Source organism: Haemaphysalis longicornis, unplaced genomic scaffold, assembly GCF_048455015.1.
Source record: "Haemaphysalis longicornis isolate Haplotype H1 unplaced genomic scaffold, Haemaphysalis longicornis Haplotype H1 scaffold_2, whole genome shotgun sequence".
Taxonomy (NCBI): Eukaryota; Metazoa; Arthropoda; class Arachnida; order Ixodida; family Ixodidae; genus Haemaphysalis; species Haemaphysalis longicornis.
The window spans coordinates 261,763,973-261,779,633 of record NW_027526295.1 but is presented as its reverse complement, the minus strand read 5'-3'; the positions used below and the strand labels follow the sequence as shown (position 1 = coordinate 261,779,633).

Genomic DNA, 15,661 nt, shown 5'->3' with positions numbered 1-15,661 from the left:
TGAAAATGGTCGGGGAAAAAGTTTCCGACAAAGCATTTTTAGTCAAGACGTCCTTATACAAAAAAATGTTCCCTTGTCCTCCTACCCACTGCACTCGATTTAGACCACGTGTGACTTTTTTGTTTGAAAATTATGAAAAAGTGTAGGCTGTGGTTTACAAAATACACTCCCTTGTAACAACACCCTCTGCAACGAGTGCAACGTCACAGGCAAGAAAGCAGTGCCCATACGCATAACTTGTTTTATTCCAGACATTGTCAAATACATTCCCTTTAGAAAAGTGAATGATCTGAACACGCGCACACGTCTAATAGCATGTCAACCCCACTGAGGTGAACTCGAAGCACTACGTGTTTAAGAGAAACTTCCAGCGTATAATATGGGGTTGGTCTAAACTGCATAGATTACAAGATGCCGAATTTCATCTTGCTCGTTACAGTAATAAACGATGACAGCCTTTCCAGAAGAGTTGCTTCTCCATGGTCTTCGACGGGCTAAGTCTACGCAGGGCAACTATGTGTTGGTGAATAAATAATGTGGGGTCGAGAAAGCTGGATGTATACATACATTGGTCAATTCATCTACGAAGCAAGAAAGTTAACGTCGCAGTGCAGTGCGCAGATCAAGGAGAACCATACGAGTATTCCGCCCATGGCTAACCGCTGCGCTGACTTATATTGAAATATATTGGAACAGGGTTTCAAGGAGCAAAGGCGAGGATGCAGGCGCCCTATCGTCGTCCTCGCTTTTGTCCCCCGTCAAAACAATTAACTCCCATCGACGGCCCCGTCAGCGTGGCGTAGCAGGCGTTGCCACGGTCACACCCGCAGTTCGGAACAGCGCCCCATCGACACCGATGTCGCCGCTCCAACGCACGGTGTAGGCGGCCTCGCCGCGGTGGGCATCAGCAACCGCCGAGACCTGTTAGCCCCTCCGCTCGGTTGCCCCGTCGCTGCGACCAAGCCGCCTCCTGGTGCCCTCCTGCGACGTAACAAGGACTAGCTGTGCTCTACATGGGCACACGAGCGCCACATAGGCACACAGGTGACCCCAGAGAACTCGCGTGATCTTACGCGCGACAAAGCCTGCGGCTTGCGCTGCAGGCTTTGTCGCTGCAAAGCCTGCAGCGCAACAGGAAATTTCCCCTATGGAATGGGGCGGCTGCAAAATTGCAGGAACTTTTTTTTTTTTTTTTTTTTGCCGAGTGCCAGAAGACCCCAGGCCTTGCCCCAATAACCTCCCACTCCTACAAGCAGTGGGCGAACCGACTGACGAGCCCGGACCTTGGGATCCAGCGTGAACTGGTGAAGAGGACCTGGACCGCCAGCCGAGCTCAGGGTATCCCGGAATAGGGAAGCCCCCCCCCACCGGGCGGGTGCCCTAACATCTGCACCATGCAGCTTGACAAAGATTTATTCATCATCATAATTGCAACCGCGCCATTCTTTATGGCCGGTTTCCTGTACAATCCGGGGAAACTTCCCAAGCGTTGTAGTCATGTGCCGAGCGCCAGGCCGGGGAGTCGCTTGTACCTTTTCTAAACCGGTAGGTGCCCGGCGCTACCAAGGCACACGAATGCGCACGGTGACTTCCAAAACTACGGTGGACGCTCAACTTGTAACCACCTGTGGCTGGACATGTCGCAAGGTTCTTTCACCCCCCAGCAACGCGGCATGATGGCCGGGGGCCCCGTCAGGGGGCCCTAGCAAGGGCAAAGGAAACGTTCCAGGAGTGAGTTCCCCTTTCAAGGGTCCGCACTAGACCAGGGACGCCTGCACCCATTAAAGAAACCAAATCTAGACCGACACCAGGAACCACCACGGCCCCGTTCCACCTACCGCCATTGTGGCCCGGAACCCCGCCGTTTTGATCGTGCAGCAAAAGGCCCCGTTCCCTATCTCCGGCGCGCTATATATATACTCGGACGCGCCCGACGTACCTGCTGTCGTCATCACGTAGACCTCCTCCCGAGGTTGGGGACAAGTTCGACGTAGTGAAGGCGTCTCACGCCACTACTTCATACGATCACTTCAAGCCTAGGTCCTGGCCCGTAAGAGCATGTCCAAGCTCACCATGCCCGCAATAGCTCAGTCAACGCGGAAGAGCTTGGATGGACGACCATCCCGTCTCCTCCACGCGACTCACGAGCCCCTCGCGAAAGGCTGCGGGACCGCGGGAGCACACCATGGTATACGTTTCAGCGCCTGCCTCAGACCCTCGTTGGCAGCAGCTGGCACAGCTCACCGAACGCACTGCGACTGCTCGAGTACACGCTCCGCGGCGCGGCGATGCCTGCTTTACGAAGTCTGACCTCCAGGCTCAGCAGTCGACTGGACACAAATAGAACCAGGGACTTTGGAAAGCTTGTATACGTAGTTCATTGTACTAGAGCCGCCATTTCCCCTACCCTGTGCCTTTTCCCTCCCATAAACCTTTCTCTTGTACTGCTCGATGCCGGCGTCACGAACGGGCCACTCGACCAAATCGGCAGGGAACGGACCGCTCCAGAACTTCGGAGACTAAGTAGGTCTCGGCAAGCGAATCGGCCGAACAGTTTTGCTTGTTGTTTACCACCGCCTGCAAACTGAATCACACCATCCTACGTACACCAGATCTCGCCATACCCTTTCCCCTACAACTACCCGCACTGTTACATACCTCTAACTATTTACCACCTTGTTTTCTCATGTCTACACCAGCCAAACCCCATCCCATTTTCCAACCCTGAGCGCTAGGATTGAGGCTCAGCTGACCAGCTCTGCAGCAAAGCGACAGCAAGCCCTGGTGCAACGAGCTCTGGACGCAGCTCTGACTCGCTGCTTCGTGGACATAGGAGGCTGAACACAACCTCTTGTGATCAATAAAAGTTTGATCCTCCTCCTCATCGCCTCGGAATGCAAGAAACAGAAAGAAAAAAAAGCACGGCGTCGTGGTGTTGGTATTGTAAACAGCTTGTTTCCAAATAGCGGCTGGTTTTGTTTATGGCGTCGCTCCTCAAAGTGCTTTTCCGGCTGCTGCTGACGGGGATTTTTAAGAGACTGCAGATGGAAGTCGGAACGTTTGCTCGTTCGTTTCACGTGTACAGGAGATCACTCGAACGAAAGCGAGCGCCAGAGCTAAGAGCCGTAACGACCACTGTTTCCGACTTTATTATCCCACTATTTATTTCTGTCCCATGTTAGTTCGCAGAAATGTCTTCCGTTGCCAAAAGGCGCCATTGTTTTTACCATTCTCAACAGTACATTCGCCGAGAAACCCCTCTCTCCCGCTTTTTCCACAAAGCGAACAGCTGGCGGCCCCAGCACAGGGCGACAAGCGCGGCTTTCTCCTTTCCTCATGGACAGATGGCGTCTGTTGCGGGATAGGAGGACCGTTAAAGCACATTCTCCCCTCCCTCGTGTACCGCTCATTGTCACCTACAACTCGGAGGGTACTCATCTGGAATTCGCAGACGGCTTTCGGTTCACTAAACAGGTAAGCGTGCTACAGAGGAAGAGGGGATTGTCGCAACGCTAGAACCCTTTTAGTGCAAAATCACAATTACCCTATACCTCGGCCGATTTTGGGTGAACGGGCCTCACTGGTGAAGTCTCCGGTATTTCCCAGTTTATAACTCCCTTGCGCCGAACCATCAGTGAACAGAGAGCAATTCACGGTGCCCAGAACGGTATCGATTACTAGTATATCCTTCCAAATGTATCGATCCCCACCCCCGTTCCTCACCACCTATTCCCGCTACTTGGACCACGCACGGGTCCTCCTGTTTCCTATTGCCATTACTACTTGCGTCAAGGTTGATGTGCAGCAGAGGGTATGCGAAGACCCGACCTTAGGCCTACCGCGAAGCTTGGAGGCCGAACGCCGTCGACCGGTATCCACAGCTCCGACCAAACTGTTTCTGAACTTCCTAGCCTTCCGCATGGCGCAGTAGTCATCATACAGGCATCCTTTTTCCTCCGACCTGTCCACTACAGCTCAATTCCGTATTTGGTTTGAATCACGACGCAACGGCGGCGTCCCGAGCGTGGGGGAGCACACGTGGTCGCGGGAGTAAGGTGAAAAAAAGAATTGGCGCAGCGTGCACTAGTGTTGCAAAGCTGGAGAGAAAAAAACAGATCTGGCTGCCCCTCTCCCTTCGTGGGAGACCCGCCTGCTGCACCTCACATGGATTTCCGAACCTGCCGCTGAAAGTTCTCCATGACTGGCAGGCCCAGATTTTTGCCTGCAGCCTTTCACATCTCTTCCAAAGTGGACGCACATGCGCAACAATCTCGATCTAACCTCCCAACCAGAGCTTTCGGTCGAACTTTGCTGAATCCCAGGTCACCAAGGAATACCACGAAATGTGGCGGCTCACCAACTCGCGCGCCCGAAGGAATCCGACCGCCACACCAGCCGCGTCGGAAAAAGAAAAGCCAGACAGCAAAGGCTGGTTGAACTGTGCGCAGATCAAGACACACACTGCGTCCCCCCCATCTCTTGGCCACGATTGAAGACAAGTTGCATCCGCCAGGCTAGGAGGTGTCCTACGCACCCTCCATATTGTCCACTACATAGAAAATAAACCTGGCCACCCTATGTCCACGATTCAGTCACAGGTACCCTAACAACCAGCACTACATGTGGGACTGCGCGCAGATTATACAGACAATACACACGTACGCAGACTCCCTTTACCCTTCTCCTCGCAGTTGGGCGGAGTGGCTCGACTCCCCCGAGGACCCACGAAAACAGCTCAAACGCGCTCTCCGCAAGCGCACGAAAAGCACCAGCCGGCACCCATCCTCAGTCAGACTTAACAGAATACTGGAAGCCCCCCCCCCCCCACCTCCAACACATTGAGGCAGTCCTCGGGGCCGACTGCAGGTAACAGCTGTTCCACCCCAGCAACGCAGAAGCCTTTATGGAATGGCAAATAATGTATCTCTCTCTCTCTCTCTCTCTCTCTCTCTCTCTCTCTCTCTCTCTCTCTCTCTCTCTCTACAGTGGACCGCGCGTTTCGCGAACTGGAGTCTCTAGCAGCGCGAACTCGGCCTCTGTGCTGCCCACTTCAGGCGCGAACGCACGTGAACTGGAGAGGAGAACCGCACGAGAGATCACGCCACGAACGCTGGACAGAGTGTTCTCGAAGGTCGAGCTGGCCGACGGCGGGCGCTCTTTGCGAGGCGCACACTCACGTGCACTCAGTCTTTCCTCTTGCTATTTTTTTTCTGGTAACGCTATACGGCGGAACTAAACAGCTCTATTGTTTAAATACCGAGTGCACGTGCGCGTGCGCCTCGTGAGGAGCGCCCCGCGTCGGCCAGCTCGATTTTCGAGAACACTCTGTCCAGCGTTCGCGGCGTAATCTCTCGCGTGCTCTGCTACTCGACAGGTCACGTGCGTTCGCGCCTGAAGTGGGCAGCACAGACGCCGAGTTCGCGCTACAGATTCCAGATCGCGAAGCCGGTTGCCGCGGGTTCTAGCTCGTGGTAACGCTGTCCACTTTGAGAGAGATGTAAAAGGCCTCGGACAAAATGATCCGGGCCTGCCAGTCATCGATAACTTTCAGCGGCAAGTTCGGATATCCACGTTCGGACGAAGGGAGAGGGGCCGCCAGCTCTGCTGTTTCTCCAGCCTTGCACCACCAGTGCAAGCTGCGGCAATTTTTATTCGTGACCTCCGGAAGCTGCGTGTGCCACATGTTGCAACCGGTGACATTATTTTTCCTATATAGGCAATGGACATGTATACGAGAAAACGTGCCTCCTCTCCTGCTGAAGTTTTTTGCGCTCCATAGGGCTAAGTGATGAGTGGTGACTTTCCGTGATACGGTGCCAATGGCCGGCTGCTTGATTCAAGGCGAAGTCCGCCTCAGCAAACAACTTACTACTGCTATTACTATACTACAGCGTCGATACTTCGGCAGCAGGACATAGTCGGAAACGTGCTGTCAGGAGTGTCAATGAAATTGTGCAGAGTGACGAAAGAAGGTAGAAGCAGGGCAAAAACCGGTGGGGAGAAGGCTCAACGGCTAGGAGAATGGTTCTTGGTGCGGAGGATTTAAAAAGCACCACAGATAAAGACTCAAAGCTCGCGTAAAACGGGCGCTGGACGCGGTTACGACGAGAACAACGTCGCCAAATGTAGCACACCTTCGTGCCTCTTCGTTCCTTCTGCACCCCACTCTCTTTCCCCTATCTTTCCTTCTGTCGCGCCTCTCTTCCCGGTTAGTTCGACTCCCTGTCGACAAATCACATTCTGGGCTGCGAATGTGGCCCAGACCTGTGACCTTGTGATTACGGTGAACTACGCCACCAGGATACGTGCAATCTTCCGAAAAATTGACGCTAACCGTTCCGCATCTGATATTTTACATGAGCATTGAGAGTATTTGGCAGGCAGGCGTCAACCAACAGAAGGAGATCAAATTTTAGAGTGCTCACGAGCAGAAATTGTGGAGGGGGGGGTGGGGGGTGCGTGCTGCATGTACTGCCTACCCCGGTTTCCTGCCCCCCCCCCTTTCTGTTCAGACGTCACTGCTTTGTAATCAGCTTTATCAAATTTGTACGCACATTAATCAAATAATTTGACGTCTGTATACCCTAATCATCTCTTCGTTTACAGCCTCACCGACCTGAATGAGTAGTCCGGCCGTCCCCGTGTCGAGCTCCAGTTGGACGCGAAGGGCGTTTCAACGGTGCGCGTGTTTCTGCGCGGAGGCTTGGGCGGCGGCACTGCTTTGCTGCGCGCCAAGTGGCCGAGATGTGGTGGTGCCAAGGAGGTAGTCGCCGAGAGAGGAGGCTCCGTGTGCTCCAGGTCCAGGCCACCGGGGAAAGGGACGTAGTAGTAGTCCGCATCCCGCTCCCGATTGGCCGCCACGCCTAGAACGGGCCAAGGCGGAGTGAAAATGTGGCTTGGCAAGAACGGCCCGATTAGTTGGCAAGCACATTACCGACGTTAAGTTGTGTGGTTGCAAGCGAGGCGTGACGCAAAGCCTTCACCTCCTAACAGGCTAACATTGATTTCTTTAAATATGACAGTGATTCCTAGACTAGGTAAACGGGGAAATGGTGCTGATTTTCTGTCACCCGAATCAACCGAAACAGTTTGTTTCATTATATTGAGAGCAAAGTATACATATAGGGCTAAGGCAGGGCAGCGTTTATTCCGGCGTTCTCGACCAAGCAGCCCACAGAACCAACGCCGATGATGATGTTGATGATTGAAGAAAAAGAATCTACTATTGCGTAGAATGATGATGATTATGTACATTGAGTGTTGAAGATGATCTGCGGAATGGAGGTATCAGTTGATTTACCAGTATTACCTGAAATGCCCCAGTTGTACGGTATAAGCAATGGTGTGGGCGGCATCAACAACGGGTGACATGCTCGATACTATTGAGACTGGCATTGGAGAGGTGCGAGGCGATCCAGTGTAGGGGTTAGGTATACGCCTGTCACGACAAGCACAAAAAAATTGAGACGATCATGCGGCTGATGCGAAGTGATCGCGCAGCTGTAAATATGCGGTAACGTTACAACACGGCCGCTTGCGCAGGCGTATTATCCGGCCGACCCGTTCCACTGGGCACATACTGCAGACCACATGCCTTTTACATTCCGCACTGGCTGCGGGAGCGAGCGCTCAAGGCCGCGTGACTGTGCGCTGTGCGAGAACTGCCTCGGTAGAAGCTACAGACGGGGCTTAGTTGAGATCTGTGTAACTTCCATATGCTGCACGCTGCTGATGAAATGAACCGTGGTTCCAGAGCAGTCGCAGTGCTGGTTTAAGGGTACAGTCGCGTGCGATTTGAAGGTAATGCGCGAGCGTCGGCTGGCCATGACGATAACGCCCCCGCGCGGCTTGTTTTACTGCGCCTGGTTTCTAGTTTGCACATTCTTCTCTCCTGTGCTCCGCCCTCCCCTTCCCCCCCACCTGGCCTTTGGCCTACCTTTCTAATAAAGTTTACAACAACAACAACAACAATTCTTCTCTCTATCTCGGTCGCTGTTCCTTCAGGCAGTTATCACTCCCGAACCCTTTCCTCTTTTAGATGCGAAGCATCTTATGCTCGGGGCTGTGTTCCTCCCTCCCTCGTTGTCGTTGTCCGCATGCACTCTACCTCGCATGCGCGTCTCTTCATCCCCGTCAGCGTTTGGCCTCACGTCAGCGCAGTACACTATAAAAAGAAATAGTTAGGTGGCGCCCGGTTTCGATCCCACGACTCTCTGACCGCATCGGGAGGTACGTGGCGCCCTTCCCACGCGCTACAAACCGACACGGGAGCATGTGCTACGAACGCACCTTATGTCCTTCACTCATTCAAACTACGTCAAGAAGCTACTGATACAACGAAGGCACGCGAAGCTGAACGCCAACGGAAACGATGAACTGAAAACTAATGGGAACTTCAGTCGACCCCATGGTCGCATACTACTCAGGGTTCCCCTACGGGAAGATGGTGTAATTTTTTTCCTGATCGCGCACGCAGCTACGACGTTCCACTTGTATCTGCATGGTTTACTAGCCGCGGGATGATGACTGCTTGAAGGAACAGCGATCGAGAGAGAGAAGAATGCATAAACTAGGTCCCAAGCGCGCCGAAAATGCCGCGCGAGGGCGTTATCGTCTTTATTGGACGAAGCTCGCGCGATTACCTTCATATCGCACGCGACTGTACACATGTGCAACGGCGGCGGAGTGAAATAAGAACGGTAGCAGGCGACGCGGTTGGAACGTACTGCCGGTGGGCGTTGCCTAGCATGCTTTTTCGTCTTGTTGGAGCAGCATCTTTTTGCTGTGGCCTTGATCGACAGGCTACCCACCGACCTACGCCGGTTTACGGGGTGGGGCACCTAGTGCTTTCGCGCTAAAACGAAAGTCCATCATACGCAACAACTTGCCCGGCGAACCGAAAGTTAATAATGCATGATATTGAGGGACAAGAAGGTGAAAGTGAAAAATGGGACCTCCGCAAGTTCTTTCAAGCCCAATTACCACAATGTTAAAGCGTACGGCTAGGTTTAAAAAGCTTCCGCTGGCCCTCGTATAAACAAGCCCTTTACGTCCTTCCGCTGGTTCAGCAACGACTTGCCTCCCTCGAAGAGCCGGCACTCGAAGGTCGCAAGGCGCAAATTCGCGTTTTGCGACCTGGGCACTCTCGAGCAGGCACACGCGGTTGCTGAACTTTGGGGTGGCATACCTTGAATTTTCTCGTTTCGTAAAGAAAAATGAACGGAAGGAAGCCGCGAAAAATGAGATGCAGCTTACAAGAGAGTCGACAATGACAGCATTCCCGCATACGTTCCGCTAGGAAGTTCATGCCGGCTACGAGCTGAAACTGCGCAGTACGGCGATACGAAAATTTAATTTAACACTTTTAAGCTTCCTGTAAGATCCGCAAAAGCTTAAAATGCGTAGCAGCTAAGCACCATAATTCACAAAACGCGGGTCCTTGATTATTGTTTACCCATGGTTGACAGACGCCCGAGCGAAAGCGAAAGTCATGCGCCCGGAGAGCTCTCCGAGAAGGACCGGCGCGGCCGCGCCGGACCGGTTTTCCAACGACTCTCGCCCCGCGCCAGCGGCCGCGACGGCCTACCGGACCTTGCTGCCCACGCTCCCGACCGGCAAAATGAGTGAGAACGCCGTATTCCTGCACGCGGACCCTTCGGCCAGACCGTACGGCATCGACGACATCGTCGCAGCGATAACTGCGGTGGCGGACCTGAAGACCATCACCAGCATGGGGCCCTTTCAGTTTAATCACGTGTGGATGGTGACCTTCAGGACGGAGAAAGAAATGCAGCAGCTGGCATCGCAAACGGAGATCAAGGCCAAAGGGAGGAGGTGCCTGGTCATCAACCCCAACCAGCAGGAAAAAGAGGTCAAGATCCATTGGATGCCGCCCAAAGCCCCGGACGAGCTGCTCACACGACAGTTCGCCCGCTTCGGCCGAGTACTGCGCGTCGTGAGAGAAGGGTGGCGCCGCCCCGGCATAGAGCACATGACCAGCACCACCAGGGTGGTGCACATCATCCCCAGGGAGCCCAACTCGCTCGACGCAGTGCCGCATCAAGCCCTGATCAACGGGAGCCCTATACTGATCGACGTACCCGGCCGACCACCCATGTGCCTGCGGTGCCGCCAGATCGGTCACATCCGGAGGATGTGCACGACACCGTGGTGCCGCGCCTGCCGTTCGTTCGGACATTCGCAGGCAGACTGCTCGCAGTCATACGCAGCCAGGGCTAGGCAACCTGAGGCAGCGCAATCTCTAGAAGAATACATGGATGCCGAAGAGATGGCGGCCATGTCTGTGCCACTGACAGCAGCCTCAACCCCGCCGAGCGAGGAGGAGCCCTCTCCGGCGGCCCTCACCCACCCTCCGGCAGTCGAGACGAGCCGGATCACCGCAGCGTCCAACACTACGGCGGTCGGCGGTGCAATGGGAAAAGAGGGAGTGCCGCAGGCTCACAACACCCTTTCCCCGCTGCCACAATGCGGCGACGGGGCCCACGAGAGCGGCGCGGCCGGCGAACTCAAGGAACCGGTCGCCGAGCGCGATGCTGAGGCTCCCCCGACCGTTGCCCCAACGCCTCCTGTTGCCCCGACCAACCCCAAGCCTACGGCGGACGCCGAACAGCGGAGTGAGGAGGCGAAAACCTCCGATGTGGAGGGAGAGGAGGCGGCCTTCCTGAACGACCAGCCAGGAGGGACCAGCTGTGACGACGCGGACGAGGAGCTCCCGATGAAGGTCGCCGCAGCACCGCGCACGGGAGTTGAGACGCGACGGAAGGCACGCGGGAAACACGGCGGTGCAGCCACCTCCAACCCAGGAGCGCAAGCAAGAAGGCAACAAGAAGGTGAGTTGGCCAAAAGTAGCTGCCTCCCTACAGAACACAAACACTAAAATAGACTCTTTACAATCCAAACAGGATAAGGTAATTGAGGAACTACGAGCCCAACTAGCCAGACAGAACAACGAAATCGAAAACCCCCGAAGACAGCTATCTGAAAAAGAAAAACGTAGCGAAAGCCCGCACAAAAGTCCAGCCATAAGCACATGCGCCTTTACCCCAAAGGACATGCCTGCCCCAATACCGCAACCTTCAGTTCCCCCCCAGCTGCTAAACGATACCAGTGGCATAGGACTCTTCCTAGCACAAATGCAACAAGCTCTAAACAATAGGAGGGACCAAATACAGCAAGCTCTCCTCAACATGGCGAAATCAGCAGAACAGAAACAGCATAACGAGGCAAAGAGAAAACTCGAACAACAACAAAACCCAAGAGGAAGCAAACAACAAGCACTCGATGCACAGATAGAAGACCCTGAGGCAGACATCTCAGACAAAAATGAAGCACCGTAAAAAGGCCCCTAAATCAGAAAAATTAGAGATATGGCAATGGAACTGCAGAAGCATACGCAACAAGAAATGTTCCCTAGAACAATACATACAAAGCAAAGAAGAGAAGCCCGAAATCCTATGCCTGCAGGAAGTGGAATATATGACGAATATATTAGGTTACACCCGCATGGATATAACGAAAGACCTACGAGCGGCGATATACGCAAGAAAAGACATCACAACCATCAAGCATTTCTTAATGACCCGATCCCCATCGGCCAACTTAATAGAAATTGTTCCCAACGACAGGAAGAAAAGTTCCGTCTTTATTCTCAACGTCTATAGCTCACCCTCCAACGCAAGCGAGGATTTCTCAAAGCTCATGGGAGAAACCATGCTCAAGGTGAAAGGAAATAGACTGATAGCACTGGGCGACTTCAATGCACCCCACAGAGAATGGAACTACAATTTTAACTCTAAAAAAGGCGAAAACCTCCTCAACAACATGGACAGATATGGACTAGAATCCATAAACGATCCCAGCAGCCCCACCAGAACAGGAGGCATTAATAATAGAGACAGCTGCCCGGACCTCACCTTTGCTAAAAGCAGTGACCACCGTATAATATGGCACAACACTAATGAAAATCTGGGCAGCGACCATAACATCATCTGCGTCAGAACCACGTCAGACAACTACAAACTGCAACGAAAGCCTGCCAGAATAACAGACTGGGAAAAGTTCAGATCAGAACTGCCACTAACAGAAGATAGAATCCCAATCACCGACATCGATATTTGGAGCAAAGATCTAATTTCCAGACAAAGAAAAGTTACCAATACAATACAATGCGACGAGGAAACACCATGCGTGGACAACCATCTCATGAGCATATGGAAAAAGCGAGCCAAACTCATCAAAAGATGGAAGAGACAAAAACGAAACAAACGACTCCGAAAAAGAATCAAAAACATCACGAAAGAGGCGAAAGAATACGCACATAAGCTTTCCAAGCAAAACTGGGATGATTTCTGCGAAAACCTCAAGAACACTCTCAGCACTTCTAAGACATGGGCAATCTTAAGAAGTATGCTGGATCCAAACAACACCAAAAGAGAAAGCCAACATAGTGTAAAAAGATTAGCCCACACGTTCCAAGGCTCAAACGAGCAGCTTTTAGAAGCACTCAAGAGCAAGTTTGGAGACAAAGACACCCCGGATCACAGCCAAACCCAATACAAGGGCGCAAAGAACGACATCCTTGATCAGGACATCACCAAAGAGGAAGTCTTCGATGCAATAATCTCAGCAAAAAGAAAAGGCGCTCCAGGCAGAGATGGAATAACGAACAACATCATCAGAAACCTCGGTAATCAGCAGCTAGAAGAACTTACCGAATACATAAATGAACAACATTGGAAACGTGGCTCCATCCCACCGGAGTGGAAGCATTCGGAAATCACAGCTATTCCTAAACCAGGCAAAGAATTAGCAATCAACCATCTGAGACCCATATCGCTTACCTCATGTGCGGGCAAGCTTTACGAACGCATCATAACCAAACGGCTGTACAACTACCTAGAGGACAATGATCTCCTCCCATACAGCCTAATCGGCTTCAGAAAAGGCCTATCCACACAAGATGCCTTCCTGCTCTTCAAGGAAGAAATCCTTGCCAAAAAGAATAACAAAGACCAAATGCTTTTGACTCTAGACCTCAAGGGAGCGTTCGACAACGTTTCCCACGAGGCAATCTTAGAGGCCCTGAACAGTATAGGAAGCGGAGAACGGATCTACAACTTCGTCAAAGCTTTCCTTTCTAACCGAACTGCAACAGTAGGGTTGGGAAACCTGAGATCCGGCTGTTTCCAAATGCCGAACAGAGGCACCCCACAGGGTTCTGTTATCTCCCCCATACTGTTCAACATTACAATGATCAAGATTGCGGAAGCCCTAACCCGATTCACAGACATAGGTCACGTCATCTACGCTGATGACGTTACTCTATGGGTCTCCAAAGGAAACCTCCAACAGAAAACGGAACAACTGCAAGCTGCCGCAAACGTGGTTGTGGAAAAGGCAAGAGAGAACGGCCTCGAATGTTCACCTGAGAAATGCGAGCTCATCCGAATCTATCCAACAAAAGAACAACTACCTTCCCAAATCCAAATCGGAACAAAGACCATCCCAGAAAAAAAACAAATCAGAATACTAGGCATGATAATACAGAGCAACAACCAGATTGACGCCACGATGGAGAAGCTCAAGAAGACAACAACCCAACTTGCTGGGATTATCAGAAGAATTACAAGAATCCGCAGCGGCATGAGCGAAAAAGAGACACTCAGACTTGTCCAAGCACTCATAATCAGTAGAACCACATATAGCCTCCCTTTCCACATCACCACGAAAGCCCAAGAAGAACGGATAGAGGCAAACATAAGAACAGCATACAAGGCAGCTTTAGGTCTGCCTTTCTATGCATCAAGCGACAAACTATCAGCTCTAGGAATCTTCAATACCTTTCAAGAGCTAAGAGAAACGGTGCTAGTAGCCCAGAGAGAGCGTCTCAACAAAACTTCAGCAGGAAGAGCCATCTTGCGAAGAATCGGAACTCCACAAGAAAGAATCAGGCAAGACCGGATGACCAACATCACCCTAACTCAACGCAAAAGCCTGATCCCACGCCCCCTACCCAAGAACATGCACCCCAGCCTCCACAAAGACCGAAGGGCTGCCAGAATCAAATACCTACGGAAATCATTCCAGCACCAGAGCAACACAGTCTACACGGATGCAAGCAGAGGCGCAAACCGGAACTCAACAGCAGTAGCGGTGGACCACCTAGGCGAGCTAATAGACTGCATAACTATCAAAGACTTAGACACCGACGAAGCGGAGACAAGCGCCGTCCTACTAGCCATAAGATGGGGCGAACACAACGACCAAGCGCTGAACATCCTCACGGACTCAAAAAGAGCCATTCTAAACTTAGCGGCAGGCAGAGTTCCCAAGTCCACAGAGCGGATTCTTCCTGCAACCCTGAAGCATAAGCACACCATCATTTGGTGCCCCGGTCACGAGGGGCTAGACGGAAACGAGATGGCCGATGAGGTAGCGAGGTTCCTAACGTACCGCGCCGAGTCAGAGCACTCGTACAGTCTTCCCCCTCCTGAATCCCACCAAGAACTCCTTGCCAGGCTTCGTCTCAGCAGGCAGAAGTTTCCCCCTCCACACAAAGGCCTTAACACCTACGAAAGCCAAACACTAAGGAAAATTCAAACGAACACCTTCATCCACAAGTCTAGACTTGCTCTGATGTTCCCGAACACCACAAACGAACACTGCAAAAAATGTGGAGAGGTGGCAAATCTCTTCCACGCATCCTGGGGATGCCCCGTTATATGGCCCCCGGAGAATGCCCACGAACCCAACACACTAGAGACATGGGAGGCAGCCCTGGCCAACTCCGCCCTCGGGACTCAGCGAGAGCTGATCCGGAGAGCGAAAATCGGGGCAGCTGAAACTGGGGCCCTGGAAAGAGGGCTCCACTCACTTCTCTAGCCCCACTTCCCCTTCCCTTATCCCCTTTCCCATCAATAAAGTTTACTGACTGACTGACTGACGACGTAGCTGAAAACCGCTCACTCGTTCGCGCTCAAATTTCGCACAGATCGAACTACTGATTTATGCATGAGATTCACTTAGTACCGAGCACATATTCAACATTTTTGTGCGTGCGTTAGTGGGCGCTTTTGTAAACATATCCAGCACAAAGTTGAAAAATGACTCATATCACATGTATCGCGATAAACATGCGACGTTTTACCAGTTTTACGTTTTACGAACTGAAATCGCAACTATGGTGATAATTTGGCAATAACGTTGCAAAGGGGCCGTTTGCTTAGGCGTGATCCTGTGACCGCTGACCCTCAGTAGTATTAACTCTATGCGCTGAGCTGAACGATTCCACTGGATACATGCTGCACCATGCTGCACTAAGTCTAGCTACGTGTCTTTTACAACCGCTCCCCCTTCCACCCTTAGAACAGTCGTGCTTTCCTTCAGTCGCCGGAAAACAGAATGTTTTCCCTTGTCATAAACAAAAACCAAGCATTTTTATGCTGATGGTAGGTGCCACTGTACCAGGAGGCTCTTTAGAAATTGCTGCAGAAGCTGCCCGAATATGCGAAAAGTTTTACTCCATTTTAAAATTTCTTAACAATTGTGCGGTCACTAATCTCGGTGTTAAACTAAATTGATAATAAAATGCATGCTTTGTGCAAACGAGTAAGCAGTTTGAACTGGATAACTTCTGAAAGTG

The 15,661-nt window shown here is 52.1% G+C and overlaps 1 protein-coding gene across 1 annotated transcript; it reads right to left on the bottom strand.

The window, feature by feature from the left end:
- Positions 1-229: 229 nt before the first annotated feature.
- On the bottom strand, positions 230-9,478 carry LOC144170546 (uncharacterized). Its single transcript, XM_077700404.1, has 3 exons — positions 9,256-9,478; positions 6,617-6,863; positions 230-981 (listed from the first exon to the last, which is right to left on the bottom strand). Exons 1-3 carry the CDS (start codon positions 9,305-9,307, stop codon positions 819-821), a joined length of 462 nt encoding a protein of 153 aa, XP_077556530.1. The 5' UTR covers positions 9,308-9,478; the 3' UTR covers positions 230-818.
- Positions 9,479-15,661: the final 6,183 nt, after the last annotated feature.